Source organism: Leopardus geoffroyi, chromosome D4, assembly GCF_018350155.1.
Source record: "Leopardus geoffroyi isolate Oge1 chromosome D4, O.geoffroyi_Oge1_pat1.0, whole genome shotgun sequence".
Lineage (NCBI taxonomy): Eukaryota > Metazoa > Chordata > Mammalia > Carnivora > Felidae > Leopardus > Leopardus geoffroyi.
In genome coordinates this window covers 81,068,162-81,085,571 of record NC_059342.1, presented here as the reverse complement: position 1 = coordinate 81,085,571, position 17,410 = coordinate 81,068,162, and the positions used below count along the sequence as shown (strand labels likewise).

Genomic DNA, 17,410 nt, shown 5'->3' with positions numbered 1-17,410 from the left:
AGCCATGTTTGGGAACATCACGACACCTGCAAGGGGACTTCTCCCATCTACTGTGCTGTGTTCCTTCAACCTGGACACAAGCACCCTCCCTTTGCTCTGGAAAATTTGCCTTATTATTCTTTTGATCCTTTTCTCCCTTCGCTTTACTCTTTTCCCTGCTTTAGGAATTCCCAATAGTTGGATCTTGGGACAGCCTGGATTGAGCCTCTGGATTTTTTTTTGCCCCTCTCTCTGTCTCATTTTCTACTTGTATATTTCATTGTACTTTCTGGAGGAATACCTCAATCTCGTATTCCATTGCTTCTACTAGACATTTTGTTTTTGTAAAGAATCTAATAGAGTTCTTTCTTGATCTTGTTTCCTTTTTCATGACATCCTGTTCTTGTTTTAGCTCCATGATGATATAGTTTGAGGTTCTTCCTCTTCTTTTTTTTTTAATGATCTTTTCTTTCCTGCATTGTCTCTTATTTCTGGTTTCCTTTCTTAGGCTGGTTGGTTTAGTCTCTCTTTCATATTGGAAGCTTTCTTTCTTTTCTTCTCCTTCCTCCTTCCTTGCTTCCTTCCTTGCTTCCAACTTCCCTACTTCCTTCTTTCCCTCCTTTTTTCTTGAGCTGTTATATTTGCAAATAGGGGGCTTTATTGTCATAATGAAGCAGAGACCCAGGGAAATTCTTATCTAGTTCCTTTTATTCCCTGGAAGCTTTCCTCAGCTGTCGGAGGGGAGGACCAGCTGTCCATGCTCTACCCACACGTGTGCGCACAGGACACGTTGACTGCTAGCTGTCATTATGGGATGCTGGGACAGGGATAGTCTTTGCATTGGGGAAGCATCTGGAGGTCTTTTCTCCGAAGTGTTTTCCAAAGAATGTTCCAGTCGGCTGCCTGGGGGATGGGCTCTGGGAAATCTGGGAGCAGTGCAGGCACCTGCGGAACAAGCACTCCTGAAGGCAGAAACTCACTTTACCCCCTCCCACTGCCTGCAGACCTGTACCTCACAGAGCCCTCTGCTCTGTCTGGTGTCCCCGGGTCTGGAGCACAGGTTGCTGCTCTGCTCCAGAGAACAAATGTCCAGTCCCTTCCAAGGAGACGAGAAGGTAAAGAGAAGTCTCCTACCTGTGCAGAACAGGGGAGGAGGCTGGGGTCTGGTTCCCCTGTGTCCAACCTGGTGCCCTGGCCCTGCCCCCACCACACTGGGACCCCCCACTTCCGAGCCTCTCGGGCTGGGCTGTTCAGCACGCCTCGGTTGTCTCTCCCCCTGCTCTGTTGATCTAGTCAACACTCCGTCCTCCCTTTCCACCTGCCAAAGCTTTTCAAATTCTGTTTCCGGATATCTCCTCTCATATTCACTTCTGATAATCTCCTCAGTCCCTACCTGTCAGGGTGGCGGTGTTCAGGGAGTGAAAGAGATAAATGCGCGTGGTCAATATGCTTTGTTTAATGAGAAGTCAAGTTTCTTCCAAAAATCTAATTCTGTTAATTCAATATTTATTTTTTTTTAAACATCCTGATGGTAAGGGCTTTTTTTTTTTTTTTCTCCCCTGATGAAACATTTATTAACGGTTTCTAATTTTATTGCTTCGAGGCACAGAATGTGGCCCCAACAGTGTCTTTGGGCGACTTTCTGAGGGTTTCTAGTCACCTTTGGGTGATGTTCCATATATACTCAGAAAGAAGGTACGTTCTCTCTAGGGCAAGTGCAAGGTATCCCTGCTTTATTAAACCTTATAAATGATTAAAAGCCTCGGGGTTCTCATCGTCTCCTTGATCTGTAATACACTAATACCGGTGGTGTGTTGGTCTCCAAGGTAATTGTATTTGTGTCGATTTTCTTCCTTTGCATCTTCAGGTTTTGCTATTTGACTCCACTTCGTCCACACACGGAGGCTCACGGCTTTCGTTCCTTTGTTAAAGATGCCCTCTGTCAACACGATGTCGGCCTCCCTCATCGCTACTTCCTTGAACCCGGTGTTGTTCCCGTGGTTGCCGCCCCAGCAGAGGGACGGGGGTCCTTGACCTTGAGGACGGAGGACAGCGGCGCGGAAGCTCGGAAGGGACTCACGGGCTTGGCAACGAGGGGGCAGAGGTGCGGGAGGGGAAGCCCGGCCGAGAGTGGGCTGAAGAACGGAGGTGAGGGGGTGGAGACGGAGGTCTCCTGGGCAGCAAACCTCGGCTGAAGGGGAGGGAAGAAAACCCAGCTGGGGGCAGGTGAGTAGAAAGAGACCCAGCACTTCAGACGCCAGGAAAGAGCAGTGCAGCTGAAGTTTCAGGAGTGATAAGGCAGCAAGGGTGGGGGGAGGGCCCTGGCCAGGGGCTGCCTCGGGAACAGGGTCACCTCCTTTCCTGCAGCTGCAGGGGGTGAAGGCTGGCAGTGAACCAGGGAAAGGTCAGAGGGTCAATGGGGGAGTCTTCTCGCGGAGGGGGGGGGGCAGCAGGATGGCACTGTGAGCAGGCAGCAGTCAGGCTCGGGAGACGGCAGAGGTGAAGGTCTGGTTACTTGTAGTGGAAAACAGGAGAGGGACACAGAACCCACAGGGGTCGGTGCGGACTGGGGTGTTTTCTTCTGTTCGGCCGCCCAGAACGCATGGGCTGTGGGTAATCCCAGGGCTGATGTGATCAAAGAATATTGCCGAAAAGGGGGCTAAAAAGGGAGACCACAGGGGTTGAGCTCGGTGGGGAAGGCGGTAAAGACACAGAGAAGGCCCCTGGGAGGGAAGGGGTCCGTCTAATGCAGGGAGTGGGGGTGTGGGTGTTAATGCAGACGATGGGGAGGGTGGGACAGAGGGAGGGGTCCTCACCAGAGACCAGAGGTTGAGAGTCAGAGGCCAGGGGGCCGTGGTGGAGGGAGGGGCACAGCCAGGGGAGCGCTGGGCAGGCAGGTGGCAGTGTGGGCAGGTGGGGGAGGGGCGGTAACGTTTCCTAGTGGCTGAGGCGAGGCGTGAGCATGGGTTCGGGGAGCAGGAGGCCGCCGCCCCCAGAACCACATGGCTTTGGAGTCACCCGGGGCTAACAGGAACAAGGGCAGGCTGGAGTGTGTAGACAGTGACACTGGGGTTCTGTTACCCCCTGCCATCCCGCCATCCCGCTCTCAAACCAGCCCTCCCATTACCTTCAAGGATGAGCACAGGAGCGCCCGTGGGCTTTCTCTCTGGGAGTGCTGGACAGCCAGGGCCCAAGTCCCTGGCATGAGCTAGAGACACCTGTGTAGGTGACAGACCAAGGTCTCCATCGGGTGATCTGACTGGATACATCCCCGCCCCCTAGAGTATCCGGGCTCCTGTGCCTGTGTCGTTTCCGAGGGGTTGGGCTGAGGCCCGGATGGGCCCCCTCTTAGCCATGTGTCAACAGGAGAGGTGTTGACCCCTAGGGGTTACTGGGTGGTGCCTGGGACCTGCTGAGTAGGACCCAGGGCTGCAAGGTCCCCGTGCATGGGTGCAGACGAAGGGGTTTGGGGGATGGCTTGTTTCAGAGGCCCTGGGTTTGGCCTTGCAAGTGGGTCTGGCTTGTGACAGCCTCATGAATTGGGGCCTTCCAGGCCTTAGAAGCTTGGTTTAGCCCAGCTCAGCCATGACCTGCTGGGGACATGGGCCAAACTCTCCCCTCTCCCCTGGAGTCAGATTTTAGTGGGTGGGAAGGCATCTGAAGCAGAGCCTGGCAGGAGACGGTATCTCCTGCAGCGAGTGCGGGGGCCACGCCATCCCCCTGGGGGTGTGGGACCAGCAAAGAGCTCCCTTCTGAGCTTGTCAGAGCCCGGGAAGGGCCCTGGGAAGGCAACGCTCCACTGCCCAACGGGAAACAGTCTCAGGTCACTCGGTAAGCCAAGACCAACACTACTACCGGTTCCGGGAGGGCTGCCCTGTCCGCCGGTACCACCGGAGGGAACCCCAGGGCCAGTCCCTTGCTAAAGGACAATACCAACCCACAACTCAAGAGTCACCGCCTAGGAAATCTCCTGAGACGCAGCTGAATGGAGGCGAGTCAGGTTTAAAATAGCTAAATAAATCTTTAATATTTCTAATTGCAAATGTACAGAAATTGCACAGCCACACAGTCTTAGAACACCAACAACTTTCTCTGTACATTATTACACAGTTCAAAGTCGCAGCTGGGAGGGGCTCCAGCCAAGACTCCAACGTTTGCGTGGTTTTCTTTTTCACATACTTACAAAAGGGGGAGCGGGGGGTGGTGTGGGGCCGGGGGTGGATTTGGGGCCAAAGGTGTAGAAAAGAGGGGCTGTTTCCCTGGACAGCCTGCCTTCCGCTGATGGGCGGGGCGGCAGGGAGAGGCGTACCCCATATCCCCCCCCCCCTTGGGGGCAGACGCTCTATAGGGGGGAGGTGGGGGGGCGTGTGGAGCTCTGGCCTTGGTTCCCCACCCCCCCCTTTCTGGGCAGTCGGAAAAAAGTCTTCACTTATAGGAAGTTTGGCAGTTTCCTTCACCCTAAACGTAAAAGTTAAGCAAAAAGTCAGGCCTCTCTGTGCCGGCCAGGGAGGACAGTCGTCTCCAGCAGGCTCTGGGCCCAGGGCCTCACCTTCCCGGAGCAGGGCCTGCCTTCCCTCACTCCCCCTCCCTCTGGCCCTCTGGCACCCTGGCCCCACCCCGGGACGCAGGTTCTGTGTGGCCCGGACAGGGCGCGTGTCCCCAGCACCCCACCCAGACAGCACGCTGCAAAGCCGACGGGTACATGCCACAGGTGGGGAGAAACCCCGACACCGAACCCCAAACCCCCTCCTCCTGCCCAATACTGTTCTAGATTAAAAAATAAAATACAAACCATCGGAGAGCAGCGGTCCCGGGCAGCCCTCGGCAGCACCAGGACTAAAGGACTATGTACAACCATTAGGTGAAATAGTTACATTACAGTCGAACACCGAGAACATTTACAAAAATTGTCAGACTTGCAATTCAGATAAAAATCTGTGAAGAGTCTGTACACTTTTACAGTTTTTGCACTAAGTAAATAAGGCTCTCGGCCTGAGAGCTCACACCCACGCCAAGGGCCACCAGCACCACACGCATGCTGGCCTCCTACGCCCTGCCGTCCGGGCCCTGGGAACCTCCCCCCGTATTGCTAAGAGGCGCTCAGTCCGAGGTTGCTCTACGAGGCATCGAGGCATCGGTGGGGGAGGGGGGGGGGAGGAGGGGAGGGCTCACCGGGCAGCGGGGGGATGAGACCGAACCAGAGGACATCACTGGGGCCAGGCCCTGCCTGTGTGGCCACAGGTGGGGGCAGGGCCACAGCCCCCACGGCCTTCCTTCCTGAGGTCTGTGACCCTTAGGGGCCTGCCCTCTCCTCAGCGGCAAGTCTCTGGCCTAACTGAACTGCAGGTTTCATCTAAAAGCCCCTGCCCAGAGGCCAGGATGGGGCGCAGCGTGGTCTGGGCCACCCTTCCCGCACTCGACCTGGTGGGCTCTGTGGTGACCCTGGCCCTGGCTGCGGCAGGAAGGGCTCAGGGCTCTTCCCCAGGGTCTCAGCTTCCTGAGGCCAAGGCAGAGGGGGCGGCTCGGGCAGCTCGCCTAGCCCGGGCTCTGCCGGGGAGGGGGGCAAATGCCCAGCTCTTGCTGGAGACCCCCAGGGCTGGGGGTGGGACCAGGGAGGGACTGAGACAGACCCAAGCTCCTGACCACCTATGTCCCGCAAGGGGTGGGGATCAGGGAGGGCTGAGAAGCCACAGAACGGCCTAGAGCTGAGGAAAACCGGCCCCAGCTGTGGGATGTGCCCCTCTCCTGTCTGCAGCGCCTGGGTCCTTGGCCGGGGGCCCGGGAAGGGTGAGGAGGAGGCCGGCCGCACACACGGGGCCTGGTGCAGGCCGCTGCTGTCTTGGAGAGGGAGCAAGTCTAACATCCTCCAGGGCCGCTATTTCCCATGCAGTGCGCACGCTCAATTTAAAAGGCCCCTGTGTTCCAGCAAGCGAGCAAGCGGGCTTTTGTTTCTAATGCATACTGTGAAAGGAAAAAAAATCACAGTTATCCACCTTCTCAGGGCCTGCTGGCATTAGAATTTCTTTTAATCATCAATCAGGAAAGATCAGCCTTCCTCTCAGGGTAAGCACCACCAGCTGGCCACTCCCTGCAGGGCCACGGTGCCCTGGTGCACTGGCCCCGGGAGAAGGGCAGGGATCGGGCACAGTGCCATCTGGGCCAACTCTGCCCAGATCTTTGGCTTTAGGGAGCCCTCGGCCTGCGCAAGTGAGAGAGGTTCCAGATCCTCCCCGCAGATACGAGGGCCCAGAAGAGCGGGCCAGGATCCTCACTGGGTCTGTTTGGCAAAATAAGGAAGGAAGGTGGGGGTGGGGGGAAGAGGCAGGGAGTCTGGGGACAGGTACAGGGGTGAATCCTCGGTTCCTCACAGCCAGGCAGGTCCCTGGACAGGCCGCATGCAGTGGCAGGGGCTCGGGGGAGCCCTGCAGGACAGGTACTCCGGCAGCTCCGTCCTCCCCACCCTCTCCCTGCCCGCCGACCAGCCTGTCCGTCCGCCCCTGGAACTAAGGGACAAGTCCCTCAGGGCAGGGGCCTGGGCCCCTAGCTCTCTAACCCTCTGCCCTGCGGGCGCTCTCTCCCTGGGGAGGGGGAAGGGGTACATGCACTTGGCCAGGTCAAGGAAGAAAGGTGACACACACCAAACTCAGTAACCGACGGAGACGTACTTTGGCAGGCCCCCTGCTCCCCCCAGGCCGCCCCACCCCCAGCGTGCGGGCCTCTCCGGCCTGCACCGAACTCGCTTCTCGGGCCAGAAGAGAGGGGAGCGGGCCCACGCCGCGTCAGTCTGTTCAGGCTCCCTGTGCGGCACCTCCTGGACCGCAGGTGGAGGGAAGGGGAGGAGGCCTGGGCCCCCCCTTGCCCCTGCGCGGGAGGCTGCGACTGTGGGGGCACTCCTCCCCAGGCCCCAGGCCGAGGCCTGCTCTGGGCCACCATGGTCCTCCCTCCTCGGGCAGGTTAACAATGGCTGCTGTTTCGGAACTCGCCGTTCTCGGTAATCTGCAATTTGGTGGGGTTGGTGGGGGAGACGCCGTTACGGGCTTGCATGCTGTACCTCTCTTTCAGCTGCGTCAGGGCGCTCATGAGGCGGGCGTTGGCGGCGTCCAGTGAGGCGATACGCTTCTCCTGGGGGCAAATGGGGCATTAGTTGGGGCCACGGGAGGGGTCCCTGGACCAAAGGGGGGCTGTACTGGGGCAGGGGTCTCCCTGGGGCTAAGTGTGCCCACCAGGGGTGCTGGGAGGAGACGGGGTGGGGGCACCAGGAGTACACTAAGTGTGAAGGGCAGGAAAGGCGGGGCAGTGGGTGTGCTGGGGAGGAGGCTGGGAGGAGGCGGGAAGGAGGTGGGGGCTGGGAGGGGGAGGGGGGTGCTGGGAGGAGGCAGGGAGGAGGCTGGGAGGAGGCAGGGAGGAGGCTGGGAGGAGGTGGGAAGGAGGTGGGGGGCTGGGAGGGGGAGGGGGGTGCTGGGAGGAGGCAGGGAGGAGGCTGGGAGGAGGCGGGAAGGAGGTGGGGGCTGGGAGGGGGAGGGGGGTGCTGGGAGGAGGCAGGGAGGAGGCTGGGAGGAGGCAGGGAGGAGGCTGGGAGGACGTAGGAAGGAGGTGGGGGGCTGGGAGGGGGAGGGGGGTGCTGGGAAGAGGCAGGGAGGAAGCTGGGAGGCTAGGAGGCTGAGAGGAGGCAGGGAGGAGGCTGGGAGGAGGCAGGGAGGAGGCTGGGTGGAGGCTGAGAGGAGGCAGGGAGGAGGCCGGGAGGAGGTGGGGAGGGGGCCGGGGGGAGGAGGAGGAGGAGGAGGAAGAGGAGGAGGCCTCGACGTCACCGACAGAGACCTCCTAGAGCCTGCCTTCTGACGACGTCTCTCACACCACTGCTGCTCACCCAAACAGCAGCCCTAGTGGTGTCACCTGTCAGCCACCTGAGCCCCAAGGGTGTGCGCCCTGGCTCACGTGCATGTGTGAGTGTGTGACACAGAGGTCACAGCTCCTGGTCAGCCTGTGCTGTTTACAGTCTGACCAAGGCCTGGTCCTATTCCTGGGTGAGTGAGAGGAAACAGTGCAGTGAAGGAGAATGGTGGCCGCAGTCTCTTATGTGCCACATCTCTCAATGCAGCTGGGGAGCCACAGATAAGAGCCCCCCTGCTCCATCTGCCCAGCCTGCTGTCACCTGAAGCCATCCCCGTTCCCCTCCCAACCGCTTCCAGTCCTTGCTCAGTACCCTTGAGGAAAGGCAGTGCCCACTAAGTTGTCCCGGTAGGGAAGGACTTGCCCCACCACTTTCACAGCCTGTCCCCATGAGCTTGTGGTCCACGGAGACCTTCAAATCTGACTTTCCAGATCACAGATCCTGGCCTCCTGTTCCTCCTCGGCTTTTATAGTGGGGGGCATTAATGAGGATGTAGAGATCTCAAAGTCACCCGCTGCCCAACCCAGGTCCTTTAATGCCTATGGCCGAGCACAGGGCCGGAACCCACCTGGGCATCGATGATCTTCTGTTTGGAGTCTACAGCTGCTTGCATCTCAGCGTGGTCTTTCTTCAGCTCCTCCTCCACAGACATCAACCTGTGACCACACACAAGGACAGTCGAGCTGGCACTTGAGGGAGGTGAGGAGGTGGGTGTGGGGGCGTGGGGCCTTGTGGGAAGAAGCCATCACACCTGCACAGGGGGACACGGCAGGGGAGCCCCTCCAGCTGGCCTCCGACAGCCGACACGAGCTGGGTCTACTTCTCCCTTATGCTTCACCTACTCCAGACTCTGTTCCCAGATCCCCCAGAAACCCTTGGCGCTGCCCAGTTCCTGATGTTCTTCCAGGAGCCGCGGTGGTTGGGGGTGGTGGTTAGGTCCTCACCGCCTCCCAGAGCAGGGCAGGTGAGGTCATGCCATAAGACCCATGGCACAGGCGGGAAGACGAAACCCTGAAGGGCTCTAGGGCTTTCTCCGCCGCCTCGGCATTCACCAAGGCCATGCCAAGATGTACCAGGCACTCAAAGTAGCGAGATGAAAAGTACAGATCTCCATCGCTCAAAAAGTTCACAAAACAGCAGGGACACAGACAGGCAGACAACAGCCTAGAGGCTATGGGAACGGAGAAGAGGAAGTGGGCAACTGCGCTGGAGGGTGGGTGCACTTACCGGACATCTGAGGGACAAGCAAGTCTGAATGTGGGTAAGCGTAGGGAAGACGGGAGGAATACCGTCTGCAGAGGCTCAGAACTAAGGCATGTGTGTGTCTGTTGCCAGCCGCTCCCTCCCTGAAACCCCTTCTGGCTTCACCTTGCCGGTCCCTCACACACCTGTCAATCACTGCGGATGACACCCACCTTCCGATGCTCATCCTTTAGCTTCCGGACCCCACGCTCTCTGGGTTTGCCTCCTAGCCCCAAGGCTACTGCTCTGCAGATGCCTGTCCTGCCTGCTCCCAGCATGTCTCCACTGGGGTCTGCCCAAGCCCCCGCTCTTGCTCTCCAGACAAGCTCACCTACTCCCAAGGCTTCATCCCCCTCTCTACCTGCACAACTTCTCCAGGCCAGCAGAGCGGTCCCCTAACCCCTGGGTGAGCACTGAGCGCCTGTCACAGAAGGTACACAGAGAGGTCAACGGTGCTGGGGCAGGTACCCGCAGGGCTGTTGTGAGAAGTCGGTGGGATCAGCGGTTGGGGAGCACTGATCAGGAGGAAGGGGTGTGGGGCCATGCCAAGGGGGGGGGGTTCCTTGTCACAGAAAGATCAGACATTGAGAAAAGCCTGTAAGAAGGGGGAAGGGAGGAATAGGAGAAGACAGGCATTAGATGGTGTCAGTCAGAAGGGAAATTACTCTAGGGGAGAGACTTGTGCTTCTGGCTGGTGGGGTAACAGGGACTGGATTTACCCTTCTGCCGTCAAACAGTGACCACAATAAACAAACCAGAAAACCGAATGAAATGTATGAAAAAGTGGTGTCCAGACACAGAACAACTGGCAGTGTCTCCTAAGAGAAGGGAATGCACGAGCTGAGCCCCTCTCACAGCCTGGAGCGTCCAGGTCAAACAAAAAAAGAAGGGAAGTAATCTCATGGAGTAAAGGAGACCCAGGGAGGCCATACCCAAGAAGAGGAAGACACAGAGAGAGCTCCACATATATCCTGAGGGCTCCCCTTGAGTCTCTGGCTGAGGACTGGTCTGCACGCACCACTGAAACATGAGAACAAAACAGCCCCAGGAAGAGTTAATATTCCTACCTGGCAGGGTAGGAAGACGTGCTAACACAGGGGCATAAAGCAGAATCCTCAGAAGGAAACTGCCTCAATATGGAGTCAGATTAGGCTAGATTAAAAGCTGTCCAGACCCACCCCAACAGAGCTTAAACGTAAGCCTCAAAAGAATCAGACTAATTCCAAATAACCTCATTGTGTCCCAGAACAAAGCCCAAAAACATTTAAAAGAACACAAAACATTCCACACCTAAGCAAAAGTCACAATGTCTGGCATCCAACCAAAAATCACCAAACATACAGAGAAGTAGGAAAATGTAACGGATAACCAGGAAGAAAATTAATCAATAAAAACAGACTCAGAAATGTCACGGATGACAGAATTAGCAGACACTGAAACTATTGTAAATACATTCCACATGGCTGAGAAAATAGAGGAAAGCAGGAGCATGATGAGAAGAGAAATAGAATTTAAACCAAGCTGAAAGTCTGAAGGTAAAAAATACAGTATCTGAAATGAAATGAAAAAAATACTGATAGGATTAATAGCAGATTGGACATTGAAGAAGAAATGATTAGTAACCTTGCAGACACAGTAACAGAAATGATCTAACACACGGCAGGAAAGAAAAGTGAAAAAAGGGAACAACAGAGCATCAGTGCAGTGTAGGACAATATAAAGCAGCCTAACGTATGGGTGATGGGATTCCCAGGAAAGAGACTGGGGAAGCAGGAGGGTAGACTCACAGAGCCAAAAGCTCAAACTCAAGAAACATGAAGGAAACCAAGGCAAGGACCATCATAATCAAATTATCGGTGATCAGTGATAAAAAAAATCTTAAAAACAGCCAGAGAAAAAAGATAGCTTAAGTACAAAGGAACAAAAATAATGACAGAATTGCTACTATTATAGCTTGAGAATGAGGGCCCGACTGGGCCCACTGCCTGTTTTTGTAAATAGCCACACCACACACATAGTTCTGCTACAACAGCAGAGTTGAATACTTACAGAGGCCATATGGCCTGCAAAGCCTAAAATATTTATTATCTGCCTTCTTATGGGAAGTTTCCAACTCCTGCCCTAAAGTGACAACAGAGACATAGCTAGTAAGACAATAAGCGATAAAGTGCAATCATAAAAAATGCTCAATCCAAAAGAGTTCGGGGAAAAAAGGGAACAAAACAGATGGTACAAATAGATAATGGTAGCAAGATAAGAGATTCATACATAATTATATTGATAATTACATTAAATGTAAATGGTCTAAACACTCCAATTAAAAGGCAGAAACTGTCAGATTGGATAAAATGCAAGAACCAATAAGGTGTCTATAAAAGAAATTCATTTATATAGAAAGACACCAATAGGTTAAAAGTATAAGGATAAAAAAGGATACACCTGGCTAATATTAATCAAAATAAATTGAGACACCTGTAATTAACATCAAACAAAGTAGATTTCAGAACAAAGAATGTTATGAGAGATAAAGACGGTGATGTCATAATAATAAAGAGATCCGTTCATCACCAGCACGAAACAATCCTAGATGTGGTTGCAGAGGTTCAGTGTACATAAATCGAAAACAATAGAAAAGAGAAATACACAAATCCATATTATGATTGGACACTCAATATCCTTTCCCCAAATAGTGATAGAATGGTAAACAAGTAGACACAAAAACTGGTAAGAATCTAGAGTTAAACAATGCTAGCAACCAAACTGATCTAATTTGACATTTCCATTATGGAGGAAATACACTGTGATAGTTAGTAGAAATAAACGCGCTAAGTAAGCCACTGAATTCAGAGACCACAACACTCCTCAGAGAAGAGATACAATGAGGAAGAGGTGGTTAGTTTGAGAAGCATTTCCATTCCCGGAACCACATACACAAAGAACAGAGCTGGCTGTCAAGTGAACAGTGGATTAACAGTCACTCTGGTTACAGGATCTCTGCTCACGTTAACCATTTTATAATGAACACACCCATAGGTAAGTGAAACAAACAGGAATTAGGAGCAGAGAAACGGGTAGTCTAAGTAGGAAGAATCTGGAAAGGGTTTCTGTAGTGGACAAAACATGAGGCCAGGTGGGGAAACTTCTGGGTACGGCACACCTGCTAAATCTGTCCAGATGACAGGCTCTTATGCCGTGAAAACAAGCTAGAAAGTCCACGCTATTTCCTCTGCTACCTTGTATTACTGTCATGAAGACGTGAACTTCACAATCGGGACGCTGTGGGATGGCTGGGACGCTACACCTTCACTGTGCTCCCTGCCTACAGACGCCCTACCCATGGGTGGAGACAGAGAGAGAGAATGAGAGAGAGAAAATCAACACAGGATGTCATCTAAGCCATCAATAAAGGTGAGAGTCAGCATCAGAGCCAATGGTTCCCTGGAAATCTTTCCCAGGTAACCCAAGGGCACCTTAAACTGGAATGGCTGGGACACCCCAACTGCTCCCCTCCCCAGACCCTCATCTCAGCAACTGGCACCAAGACACCCAGACGCTCTTGGTAGAAACTTGGGGGACATTTTGCCTTCCTCCCCCCCCGCCCACCTTCACCCACCGAATGTAATGACATTTATGTCTACTTTTCCTGCCCAGAATTGGGTCCTCACTGTGCTTCAAGGCGCCCCCAATCCTAGCTCCCCTGACAGGGCTTACCAAGAAAACAGGACTCCTTACAGGGCCTTGTCTGACCTCACTCCTGCCACACCCGACTTCGCGTTCCACCATCAGTGCACCCTGTGCCGGGTAGGGCTTCCTGCAGTCCAGGCTGCCTAATGCCACACGTGTGCCATGCTGTCCCCACTGCCTGGGACGCTCTCCTCCTTCCACCCTTGGCTCATCCTGCGGCTGATCAGCCCTTCCCCTCATCAGGAGGACGGCCCGCCTGCTCTGTGTGCGGGGGACCAGAACCGGCTGCTCTCACCTGCTGATGATGCCCTTCATCTGGATGTCCTTGTCCTCCTGCTGCCGCCGCAGCCGCTCCTCACCCTCCTCCAGCCGCGCCTGGTACTCCAGCACCAGCTTCTGCGTCGTCTCCTCCTGGCACTTGAACAGGGTCTCGTACTCCTCCAGCTTCTTGGTGGAGATCCGCAACTTGTCCTGCAGCACGGCCAGGTCCTGCCAAGGGGGCGGCGCGCCAGGGGCACAGCACCCAGGACAAAGAGCACACCTCGTGAGCCCAAGCGGGAGCACGGGTAGGAGGGAGCCCAGCTCGGAGACTCCTAAGGAGCCCAGCCAGAGGGGTGGCGGTGACACGCAAGGCCTGTCCCCACCCGGGACTTTCTCCGCTTCAACCTCCCACCCCTGCAGCCTGGCCTCACAGCTGTGAGGGAATGAAGACTCACACCCAGATCTCGGAAGTAACGGTTTAACTAGGGCACTGAGGTTGTTGTTGTCGTCATTAATACAATAAACAAATGTTAAAAACACTCTTGGATATATTAAGACCTGACAGCATCCTGAGAGACAGGGACTCTACAGGAGGGGAAACCGAGGCCCAGAAGGCAAGGTGACCCGGTCACATGGAGAGTGACTGACCAGTGGGGTAAGGTCCTAGCCTCCCAGCCTCTGTGTGAAACTAAAGCAAGGGCAGTGGTGTGGGGAAGTAAGGGGGAGACAGAGAGGTTAAAGGCAAGTGGGGCTGAGGCTAGAATCAAGGGGCTGGGGGCCAGGATGCCATGACAGTATGGGGGCTGGAGGAGGCAGGAAGAGCCTCTCCTTGAGTCCCAGGCAACGGAGGCCTAATTCACTTCAGCAAAGGACCGCCCAAAGGTTAGGAGGCGGCAAATCCACAGACCGGTGAGAGACCAGCCCCAACTCAAAGCAAAGGTCCTACAGCAAAGCTGGATCCACAGAGAGCCTGGCTCCGGGAGAAATGACCTCGGCCCGTCCCAAGTCTTGCCGAGCTGGCCAGAGAGGGGTAGGGAAGACCCTCCCAGGTCTCCAGGGAGCTCGAGGGAACAAGGCCTCCTGGATTTGCCTGTAAGCGTTAGTAGTGGAGAGGGTGAGAGAAACAGGAGCTCGTTCAGCCACGGAGCAGCAAGGAAAGGGGACACCCCAGCTGCAGCCGGACCCCTGCAAATGGTCTGGGCGGTCCTTGCAATTCACAAGTGGGAACTGGAGTCTCAGAGACGTGCAGAGCCCAGCCCGGCTCACGCGGGGAGCCCGGGCGAAGGCTGGCTCTCCTTGCTGCCCAGACAAACGCTGGCTCTTGGAGCACTGTGCCCCACGTCCCCTTGTCCCCTTCACGTAATTATGGTGAAAGCAGGTGGATGCAGTGGACTAAGGGGATGGTGGAAGGTGGCGGAATGCAGCATGGACATGAACCTCGCCTTAGGCCAGGAGGAGGGAGAGCTGCCACCCTGACCTCCGTGGAATTGCCCGAGAGGCTGCTACAGGCTTTCCTGGGGCTGAGAGGCGAGGGCACCTAAGGAAGCGGGGGATGTGGCTGCCATGCTGGGGTGGCCTTGCAAGGGGCCCCGTGTTGACCTGGGCCTGCAGGGGGACATGAGAACCAGCCATGGATCCAGGACAGGTGCCATAACAGCAGGGAGAATTTGGGAGGACAGAAGCCCCTCCCACTGCCCCCCCCAAATGCTGGATGTGTGTGGTGGGGTGGAATCTGGATACTTTAGAACCATTTTTTCTCCCTAGGGGGAAGCAAGCCTCGCAGTAGCAGTCTGGCCCCACCCCTTCACCCTGGCTCTTTCTCTCTCAGGCCCTGGCTAGGCACAAACCCAGAGTGGGGGGGCCTGGCTGGGGGGCAGCCCTCCCGGCTGCCTTGGGGACCCACACCTCTCTGCTGCTCATGCACGAAGCGCCCCCACAACGGTCTCCATGTGCCTCTTTGGCATCCCCCAGCCCTCAAGTCCGGCACTCTCAGAAACTCAGCTGCCCGGTCACTCAGGGAAGGGGCCTCCCAGAGGTCTGAGGACCGAGTCCTGGGAGTCTGGATTCAGTACAATTTCCAGTGAGTCTCGTGTGCAGCCTATACAGGAATCCTCAGCTCTGAACTAAGCCCTTCTTGCTGCTTCTACTTCCAGATTCCACTGGCTGCCGTCCTCATGGGGGACCAAGGGTTGAGAGAGGACTAGCCATACACAGGAAGAAGCAGCACCCTTCATTCAGGGCTCAAGGGGAGAGAACGTCGTTGGGCAGGCAGCCCCGCCCTGCCCCACACTGCCAGGGTCCGGCTTTACCTTTTCTGCTTGGCTGAGCTCCTCCTTACTCCTTAGCCTATCCCTGTGGGGGGGGTCTGGGCCCAGGCCCTCGTCTTCTAACAACTGCGCGTTCATGGTCAAGAGCCAAGCGGCCGTGCGGTCCAGGGCATTGGGGCTCACGGGTGAAGGGCCCTACAATGAAACACAGCCGTGAGGGGCTGGAGGGAACAGGGGGGTGGGACGAGGTGAGTCACGGGGACAAGTGGCTCAGAGGCATGGCAGGGGCAGGGGGTTTCCAGCTGGCCAGGCGCCTACTGATGCCACCCCCAACTCAGGAACTCCCATTCTCGATGGTGGCCTGAGGCGGAGTCAAGAGCCCAGGTGGCCCAAGCACCGCTCTCTGCCGCCCAGGTGAGAGCAAGTGAGCTCGGCCAGGCAGGTGGTCATGCAAGTCACAACACATCTGTCCCATATACTGTGTGCGGCCCCAGGGTGACAGGAACACCATTCGCCCCAGCAGCTGAGCCCTGGAGGCCAGCTGAGACACGAAGGGGGGGGGGGGGGGAGGGGGGGGGGGATGTGCTGGGGGTCTGGTTGACTCCTACCCTGGGCAGGGCTTTATCAGGCCTCCAGCTGGAGATGGATAGAGCCCTCCCTCCTTTCTCTCCCTGACCCCCGCTGCCCTTGGGAGAAGGGGCAGAGAGACCCTCAGGCCGCGCTGTCCCTGATTCAAGGACTCGGGCGGGGGCCAGTGGCCCCCGGGGGAGGGGAGGTGGTGTGTGTGGCAGGCCGGCGGGATGGGCCACGTGCGGCATCACTCAGCGTGGGATGGTAGCTGGGCACAGGTGAGATGACCAGGAGGAGCAGCGTGACATGGGGGATGATGGCCCGCCCTCGGACGACAGCACTGACCTGCTTGTGCACGGCGCGAGGCTTCAGCTCCGGGCTGTCACCCTTGGATGAGGACGACGGCTGCCGGAGCCGGGCTCCGGGGCCAGCCCAGTCAGGCGAGGCCGACGCCAGCGGTCCGCTCGAAGGCCGCGGGTACTGCAGTGTGCTCAGCAGGGCGGGTGGCGTCCGGCCACGGGGCGCGGGGGGTGGCGGTGGGGGCGGAGGCGGCGGCTGGTCGATCCTCCGCTGGGGGCCGGCGCTGTTCTGCCGTGGCACCGTGGGCTGCCCGCCCTTCTCAGTCAGTGACACCTGCCGCCGCGCCAGCTCCCCGGGCCGCCGCGCCAGCTCCTCGGCGGCACCGCCGAAACTTCCCAGCTTGGCGGCAGCTGCCAGCTCCTCACTGTTGCTGTGGGAGCTCAGGGAGCTATGGCCCTCAGAGCCCGAGTCACCAAGGCCGCGGGGCGAAAGCGGCAGGCCCGCTGCCATCTGGTACACGGGGTTCTGGAAGGAGAGTGGCGCCAGCAACTGGGGCCGGCCGGGGGCGCCCTCGGAGGTGCCCGGCGTGGTCGGCGTCTGGCCCGCCCGCCGCACCGTGGCCAGCCCTGCCAGGCTCGCCGGGGCCGCCCGGGCCGGCCACCCGGCCACCAGCTGCGATGCCGGCGCCTGCCCGTCGGCAGTGAGGGCGTCGGGGCCCGCCGGGGAGCCAGCCTCCCCGTCCAGCGTGCGGGCATCTTGCAGGTCCACCATAGACAGGCTCTTGCCACCATTGGCCATCTGAAGATCAGGCTCGTTGGCTTCCGAGTAACTCGAGCTGCGGGCAGGTGAGGGCTGGACCCCGGAGGACCTTGTGACAAAAAACAAGTCCTTGTTTTCGGGGGTTGGAGACGGTAACCGGGTGAAATCTATCAGACTGCAGGGAGACAAGCACACACAGGGAAAGAAGGGGGAAGAGAAGAACTGTGAATGTGGCCAAGGCGGGTCCAAACCGAGCGCCCCGCCGACCTGCCAGGGCCTGGCAGCCTGAGGCAGGGCTGGGGAGGAGGGAAGACGGGGTGGGGGAGAGGAGGTGCGTGGGCTGCAAAAGTGGGAGAGGCTGGGAGCAGTGGCCCAGCCGCAAACCAAACCACAGCCCTGGCAGCCGACCCCGGCAGAAGCCCCCACGGGGACTGAGTGGCCAGGGTGGCCGTTCCTG

General features: G+C 57.1%; 1 protein-coding gene across 13 annotated transcripts in view; it reads right to left on the bottom strand.

Moving 5' to 3' along the window:
- Window positions 1-3,980: 3,980 nt before the first annotated feature.
- LOC123593296 (DAB2 interacting protein) overlaps window positions 3,981-17,410 on the bottom strand; it is a 188,576-nt gene continuing 175,146 nt past the window's right edge. For 10 of the 13 annotated variants that reach the window (XM_045468950.1, XM_045468948.1, XM_045468953.1 and 7 more), the window contains 5 exons: window positions 16,240-17,128; window positions 15,367-15,519; window positions 13,092-13,285; window positions 8,439-8,526; window positions 3,981-7,101 (listed from right to left, as the gene is read on the bottom strand). In XM_045468950.1, the coding sequence (XP_045324906.1) occupies window positions 6,934-7,101; window positions 8,439-8,526; window positions 13,092-13,285; window positions 15,367-15,519; window positions 16,240-17,128 (1,492 nt within the window). In that variant the 3' untranslated portion in view covers window positions 3,981-6,933. The remainder of the gene's footprint in view (window positions 7,102-8,438; window positions 8,527-13,091; window positions 13,286-15,366; window positions 15,520-16,239; window positions 17,129-17,410) is intronic. The other 3 variants (XM_045468951.1, XM_045468949.1, XM_045468952.1) reach the window with 3 other exon arrangements.